Raw genomic sequence first — 7,558 nt, 5'->3', positions numbered from 1 at the left:
GGGGGGGGGGGCTTTCCTGTATCGTGGACTCTCAATACTACTCACTACTACTGTAATAGTAGAGTACAGTAAGTAGTACAGCAGAGTACATTAGTACAGTAGAGTACAGCAGCGGCAGCGGCAGCGGCAGCAGCAGCAGCAGCAGTAGTAGTAGCAGCAGTAGCAGTAGCAGCAGTAGCAGTAGCAGCAGCAGTAGCAGTAGTGGTAGTAGTAATAGTATGGGCTTGGGCTTGGGCTTGTTCGTTGTTAGGTATCATCGTATTCATACTATAATCTATGCAGCATCGATATCGTCACGTATCACTCACTTGTACCCATCGCATCCATGGATGGCTTGCTTGGAGAGGGTCTGGATGAGCAGGAAAAGTATCTTCTGCTGATACCGGCAGCTCAATCACCGGGATAGGTTCTGCGGTGGATCATATAGACACAAGTACGAGTACACAAACTTGGCCGAGCATCTGGCAAGCAAGACATTCGTCATTGTGCAGCAGTCTGGCCACTCTCAAAATCATCCGCCTGACACTCTCCTTCACATGAAGGGGGAGCGACGGTCCCGTCACGGTCCTCTGACTGGACAGACATCCAGAGAGAGGGAGAGGGAGAGGGATGGAGAGAGAGAGAGAGAGGGAAGCACAGGATGGGACCGATTGCAGATCGATGCATAGTAGCATGGTCAAGACGCCATTCCGAGTACCATTCCGTCCCATTCATCATCTCACCAGATTCCGTCCCTACGAGTATAAATATCAGATATAGAGATGATGGAAGAAACCAAGAAAGACAAAGACCCCCAGCCTTCTCTTCTACCCCTCCCCCCCCCCGGTCATCCTTCAGCGTCCAACTGTCCTCTTCCCATCCCTCCTCCTCCATCATCATCAACCCCATCAAGGTTACAATTACGCCGCCACTAAGCCGCCGCTGCTTCTCGGCCATCAACAGACGGACCCTCTTTTCCGTTGTTCCCGTACCTAACATTCGTCTTGGGTATGGGCCATTGCCAGGTAAGAATATTAACGAAATCCACCCACATACCCATCGGGACCCCTCAATGCGTCATGGCTCACCACCGTCCATCCTCCTGCAGATGTCAGGGAAGAGGGTCCAGGGTCCAGGGTCCCCCATGACTCGATTCTCGACTTCTCGACCTCTCTTCTGAACTCTTTAAACCCTCAACTGTGTCGCAGTCCTTTCTCTTCCTTCTCTTCTTCTTCTTCTTCTCCTTCTTCTCCTTCTTCTCCTTCTTCCTTCCATTCCCCGGCACACTTGCCGGCGAGGGTTGCTGCTTCGACACATCTTCCCCCTCACGCAGGATACATCATCGGAAATAGTACTGCTGTACCAGTATATAAGATATAAATATTCCGTGCAGGTATCATACAGTCATCCCACGGCAACGGCAGACGCCCTTGGGACTCACCCCACCGCAGACCGACGCACCGTCTGCGCATCATCCAATGTCTTCGGAGGAGTCGGCCGCCCCCGGCCTGGCAGCCAGGCTATTCGGACGGTCCAAGAAGCCGGATGGCGGTGGTGGCCATTCGAGGACTCCGACCTGGAGTATGGGCATTCTGAATGACCCTGAGACGATCGAAGTTCCCGGTATCACCTCTCTCTTCTTCTTCTTCTTCTCCCTTCCAATCTTCCTCAAGCTATCAGGAGATCCTCCTCTATAAAGGCCCGGATTCGCATATACTGACAACGCACCAGGTTCCGTCCTCCTCCTCGCCTCGCACCGCAATGAACCTCTCGGTCTGCGCAATGTCCACGCCCGGACATCCCACTCCTCCATCCCCGCCGGCTTCCCGGTCGACATACCCATGACCCCGGGGGGCACCCGGCCCCTGCCACACCATCACCGGTCCGGGGCAGAGGCGGAGACGGAGGCGGAGGCGGAGGCGGAGAGGAGGAGGAAGGAGGACGAGACGGCTGCCAAGAAGAAGACGGCCGACGGCCAGATCATCCTGGAGCCTCAACCCGACGACTCGGCCAACGACCCGCTCAACTGGCCGAGCTGGAAGCGCGACTGCGCCCTCCTCTCCCTCGGCATCTACTGCATGGTCGGCGGCGGCATCACACCCCTCATCGCCGCCGGCTTCACCGACGTCGCCGACACCTACGACGTCACCGTCGAGGATGTCGCCCTCACCACCGGCCTGTTCATGATGGGCATGGGCGTCGGCTCCGTCATCTTCTCACCCACCGCCATCCTGTGGGGCAAGAGGCCGGTCTACCTCTTCAGCGCCGTCATCTTCATCGGCACCAGCCTCTGGGCAGGCTTCTCGCCCTCCTTCCACTCCCTGCTCGCCGCCCGCGTCTTCCAGGGCATAGCCGTCAGCCCTGTCGAGTGCCTGCCCTCGGCTACCATCGCCGAGATCTTCTTCCTGCACGAGCGCGCCTACCGCATCGGCATATATACCTTGCTCCTGCTGGGTGGCAAGAACCTCGTGCCCCTTGTCAGTGCTGCCGTCATTGGCCGTTTCGGTTGGCGATGGGCCTTCTGGTAAGCAGTCTTCCTTCTTCTTTCTTCTTCTTCTTCTTCTTCTGCACCGTCGATCCCCATTTGTTTGCTTCTCTTCTTCGACTTCTTCTTCTTCTCACACATCTAACCTCTTGACACCAGGATCATCGCCATGGTCGTCGGCCTCTGCGGCGTCCTCCTCTTCATCTTCGTCCCCGAGACCTTCTGGGACAGAACCCCCACCAGGGAACCCAAGAAAAGGCCCAGCTTCCTCCGGAGGCTGTCGTCCCGCCAGGCGCACCATCACCACACCGATCCTGCCACCACGAAGACACAGACGACACTTGGCTCAGCGCCGCACCCGGAAGGTGAAGAGACCGGTCGACCCGCGTCGCCGGGCATCTCCACCCGGGCGAGAGAACTCCATGTCGGGTTCGCCGGGGCGGCGGCGAACAAGGAGGCGGGCACCCAAGAGGAGCAGCAACAGCCACAGGACAGCGCTGCTGCCCCTGCTGCTGCTCATGGTGAGATGGCTCCCCCGGCGCAGCAGCCGCGGACGGCCACCGGCTCGGAGAGCGGAGGCACCTCCAACTTGGTCGACTACTTCTCCTCGGATGGTGGTGGCGGCGGCGGCGGGGGGGCGGACCTGGACGACGAAAAGATCACGGAGTCGGAGCTGCGAGCGCCTCCCAAGGCCAAGGCCTACACGCACAACCTGCGTCACCTCCCTGCGCAGACGATAACGCAGCAGCTCAAGCCGTTCCACGGACGGCTCAACAACGACCGGTGGCTCAAGGTGATGGTGCGGCCGTTCATCCTGTTCGCGTACCCGGCGGTTCTGTGGTCGGCCATCGTGTACTCGCTGTCGATCGGCTGGCTGATCGTGATATCGGAGAACATGGCGGCCATATACCGGGACCCTACGCGGTACAACTTCACGGCTCTGCAGACGGGGCTGGTGTACGTGTCGCCCTTCATCGGCGGGGTGCTGGGCACCGGCGTGGCGGGCCGGGTCAGCGACGTCATCGTCAGGGCCATGTCGCGCCGCAACGGCGGCATGTACGAGCCCGAGTTCCGGCTCGTCATGGCCGCGCCCGTCCTGATCACCACGTGCGTCGGCCTGATGGGCTTCGGCTGGTCTGCCCAGGAGGGCGACCACTGGATCGTGCCCACCGTCTTCTTCGGAATCGTCTCCTTCGGCTGCTCGCTCGGATCCACAACCTCCATCACCTTCTGCGTCGACAGCTACCGCCAGTACGCGGGGGAGGCCCTCGTCACCCTCAACTTCTCCAAGAACATATTCCACGGCCTCGTCTTCAGCCTCTTCATATCCCACTGGCTCAAGGACGACGGTCCCCGAAACGTATTCATCTGGATAGGCATCATCCAGCTCATCTTTATGCTCTTGTCTGTGCCCATGTATATATTTGGGAAGAGGGCCAGGATGTGGACTGTCAGGAAAAATTTCATGGAGAAATTCTAGAGGTTTTTTTTTTTGCCTTCTTCTCTCCGACTTTTTCATATACACCATTCAGTCGCTTCTTTTTTTTTGGAGTCAGAAAACGTTTGGGATCCGGCTTCTTATTGGTCTAGTGTATTGCATATTGCGGCTTCTCTTTTTTCATCATGATGAGTGATGCATTTTGATTGATGACATTAGACTCGTTTACGGCAGCGCTTTTCTTCTTCTTTTTCTTTTTTTTCTTTTTTAGGATACACGCACCCTTATACCATCTCATGATTCCCTATATATATGTATATATATATATATATAAAAGCATGTATAAATTGCCACGAATTGATTAGTATCGAGTACTGCTTATCCTCCAGATGATGTAGACGTGCACAAGGTAACTCTCTACTACTGACGTATGTGTAGTGCGTTGTGGAGAAGTGGGAAAGGGGGGGGGGAGAGTCAATGAGATTATTCCCCCCCCACCAAGCACAGGCGGTTCATGAAGCTCTTTTTAGGCAACACCCACCTAGTACCAGAGAAACCGCCGATACTCGTCGAGACAGAATCCTATCGCGAGCGCCGATATAAAAGGCCGGTGCCGGTGCCATCTTGAGAGGAAGCACTCTCCCACGCAGAACGACCAAAATGTCCCTAAGGTTACCCCCCCTCCTAGAACCATATCTCGCTCTACCCGCCGAGTCATCCCTCGTCCTGGCCACCAGCGTCCTGGGCGCAAGTACCAACTGGCTGGTCCTCCGACACCTGTACAGGTACCTCGGTCCCCGGAGCCTTCCTGGTGAGGGGGCAGATGGCGTCGAAGGTGGTGCAGAGGAGGAGGTTGGTGTCGTACTGGTCAGCTTTATGCGAGATGGGGTCTTTTGGCGTGAAGGTGCTGTGAAGCTAGTATGTCCTCTCTCTCTCTCTCTCTCTCTCTCTCTCTCTCTCTCTCTCTCTCTTTCTCTCCTATATCTATTACATCAGTCAAGAAAGAGGGAGAAAAGGAAAGGAAAGGAAGAAAAAAGATTTGGAAAAAAAAAAAAAGACAGAGAGAGAGAGAAGAATATAAGAGGGGGAAAAAAAGAGAGAAGAAAGGGACTGACAAGAATACAAAATATAGGGTCTGGATCTTGAATCCTTGAGTAAAAAAGGCCGTTTCCATCATGTAGATGGGCTCACGGGCCTCTTTACAGAGGATGACGCTACGAGTGGTAGAAGCAACAATATCCTGAAGAGCAGTCGTGTAGACCATGTGAAGGGTCATTTGGAGGAGGCAGTGTCGCATATCCGTTGCAGGAAGACGGTTCTCATCATCGACCAGGTGGACGTATTGCTTGCGGCGGCGGAAGAAACGACGAGTACATCCTTGTCTGCCATGATTCTCTCGCTACGCGAGGTTAGTTCTCCCTCTCCCTCTCTCCCTCTCTCCCTCTCTCCCTCTCTCCTAATGAATCACTGACTTGATACCATGATAGCGCGTCTACTCTACACTGCTGACCATGTCGGCCGACGCACCCCTCATACAATCGCAGACCACGATGCTGGAGAGGGAGCACGCCGCCCTGGTTCTGGGGCAGGCCCACGAGGCCACGAGGGTCTTCTCGCTGCGTATGCTGGACACGGGCACGGCCAGGGATGTCAGCGGTGTAGTGAGGATCACAACGACCGACGAGGATGAGGCTGAGTACCTGTACTTTGTTGCTGGGGATGGGAATGTCAAGGTCTTTCAGAGGGGGACTTAGGTTTACTTTTTTCTTCTTCTTTTCCCAGGGCAGTCAACATATCAAGAGGAAAGAACCGGGGAGAAGTATATATATATATACCCATACCATCAAGGGCTATACGCATTCAAGCGTGGCGTCACCATGATAAATCATCACGAAGGTGTAAGAAGAGAGAATCAAATGTATACTGCAAGTACCTCCGTCCTAGGTGTAAAAGACGGGAGAACATGTCGAGAGCAAGATGTGAATTTTTTTAGCCTTCTTCAATTTATCATGCCTTGCCCATTTACTACATCCTTAAACCCCCACCCCCCCTTTTTTTTTCAAGTTTCCGTGCACTCCAGTGAAAGCGAAGATAACAGAAAAGCCAAAGACCAACACCGTGATGCCCATTGCTCCGGCCGGCTCCCACCCATGTCCGCCTCGTCCTTTCCGAAACACCCCTTGAATCCCATGTTTTTTTTCTTCTTCAAAGTCGAGGGTATCCATTCTCTCCATTCTAGAGCAAAGAGAGGCTATCCCTCCGGAACCATTTACCATTTAGGCTGGTTCCCGGGTGGAAGGGTGGGCCGCGCGAGAAGAAAATAAAAAAGAGTATGAAAGGAATCACATATGTCGTAGGAGAGAAACAAATTGGATCTTTTTTTTTATTTCCGAGGTTTGTAACTCTCTAAAAGTCGAAAACAGTCTCGTCTGACAAAGAAAAACATGAAACAAGGGACCGAATCTTTTTTTTAGGAGAGGTTTGCTCGAGAGTTGCAAGGTCGTTGGGAGATTGACGAAATTCGTTTCTTTGTTCTTTTTTATATCGTTTAGGCAGACGAGGTCTTGGCAATGATCTTCAGGTTGCGGGCGTTCTTGGGCTCGCCAGTCTGGAAGCCGTTGGCAAACCTCCTGGGAACGTCCTTCAGGTAGCGCATGCGGCCCGTACCGGTAGTCTTTCTCCGCTTGCCCTTCTCGCTCCAGTTGTCTGTTGGGGAGGGGAAGAGGTTTAGCTTTCATCGAGACATGTCCGAGGGATGGGTTCAACATACACTTGCGAGTCTTGGCGGCGGGGAAGCCGCAGGAGGAGCACTCATGCTTCTGGATGTGCATGGAGCGACGGCCTGTTTCGAGAATGTCAGAGGGCTTGTGATAATGACACACTCGGGGGGGGGGGAGATTATCATATCCGTCTCCCCCCTTCCTGTTGTTTTCCCATGGCAACGATATGAATCCCCCTTCTCGCCATTGCCCTTCTCATCGCCATTCTCCACCCCATTCCAAGTCGTGGATTCCAAAATCGCCTTTTCTTCGTCGCCATAGGAAAACGTTGTGCATCTAAGAATGAGAAGGGGATAGTACTAACCGCAACGACGGCAGATGCCGTGCGTCTTGTTGTGACGCTTACCGAAGCTAGAGGTACCCTTCGCTATGATGGTGAAGAAATCAAGTCAGTCATTTTTCTCTTGTTTCCCGGTTCCGTCAATCCTCAACGACGCATTTTCCATCGCGAGCCTCCTCTCCAATCTCTGACTTCGACACCTGGGGTCTTCGAAGAAGGAAATATCGAGCGTGGAAGAAGGATAATTATGAATGAATCCTGCTCCCCCGGTCGTCGCAGAGATGGTGTCGTCGGTTCGCAAGGATTTCAAGTTCAAGTCGGGTATACTGGGAGTGAAAACACGTACTCATCTTGGCTGTTGTGCTTGGGCGTTAGTGGTGGTTGGATGGCAGACTGGAAATTCTCGCTTTTGCCTGGGGGGCTTCTTTTTTTGGTGGATTGGGTCCGGTTGGTGGTTTTCCTTATCCTGAGCCCTAATTTCGCCCATTGGCTTTGGCCAGTGGGTGGGGAGGGGGCCTTGTGTTTTTTTTTTTCCTCCTCGTGGGTCACGTGCCTATACATGGAACTTTGTGTCCTACCATCAGCCCTTGGATAGC

General features: G+C 54.0%; 3 protein-coding genes across 3 annotated transcripts; 2 read left to right on the top strand and 1 right to left on the bottom strand.

The window, feature by feature from the left end:
• Positions 1-1,457: 1,457 nt before the first annotated feature.
• On the top strand, positions 1,458-3,944 carry GMORB2_5269 (Major Facilitator Superfamily; the record flags this gene model as incomplete). Its single annotated transcript, XM_035467243.1, has 3 exons — positions 1,458-1,602; positions 1,711-2,503; positions 2,624-3,944. The coding sequence occupies 3 exons, from the start codon at positions 1,458-1,460 to the stop codon at positions 3,942-3,944; spliced, it is 2,259 nt and encodes a 752-aa protein (XP_035323255.1).
• Positions 3,945-4,562: 618 nt separating this feature from the next.
• On the top strand, positions 4,563-5,656 carry GMORB2_5268 (elongator complex protein 6; the record flags this gene model as incomplete). The annotated part of the gene is made up of 3 exons (XM_035467242.1): positions 4,563-4,820; positions 5,035-5,310; positions 5,390-5,656. 3 exons carry the CDS (start codon positions 4,563-4,565, stop codon positions 5,654-5,656), a joined length of 801 nt encoding a protein of 266 aa, XP_035323254.1.
• A 794-nt stretch (positions 5,657-6,450) lies between these two features.
• Positions 6,451-7,312, bottom strand: GMORB2_5267 (large subunit ribosomal protein L37e; the record flags this gene model as incomplete). Its single annotated transcript, XM_035467241.1, has 4 exons — positions 6,451-6,608; positions 6,673-6,744; positions 6,987-7,049; positions 7,309-7,312. The coding sequence occupies 4 exons, from the start codon at positions 7,310-7,312 to the stop codon at positions 6,451-6,453; spliced, it is 297 nt and encodes a 98-aa protein (XP_035323253.1).
• Between the last annotated feature and the right edge of the window lie 246 nt (positions 7,313-7,558).

Source organism: Geosmithia morbida, assembly GCF_012550715.1.
Source record: "Geosmithia morbida isolate 1262 chromosome Unknown scaffold_3, whole genome shotgun sequence".
NCBI lineage: Eukaryota > Fungi > Ascomycota > Sordariomycetes > Hypocreales > Bionectriaceae > Geosmithia > Geosmithia morbida.
The sequence above is the reverse complement of the archived record's forward strand: the minus strand, read 5'-3'. Positions and strand labels throughout refer to the sequence as shown.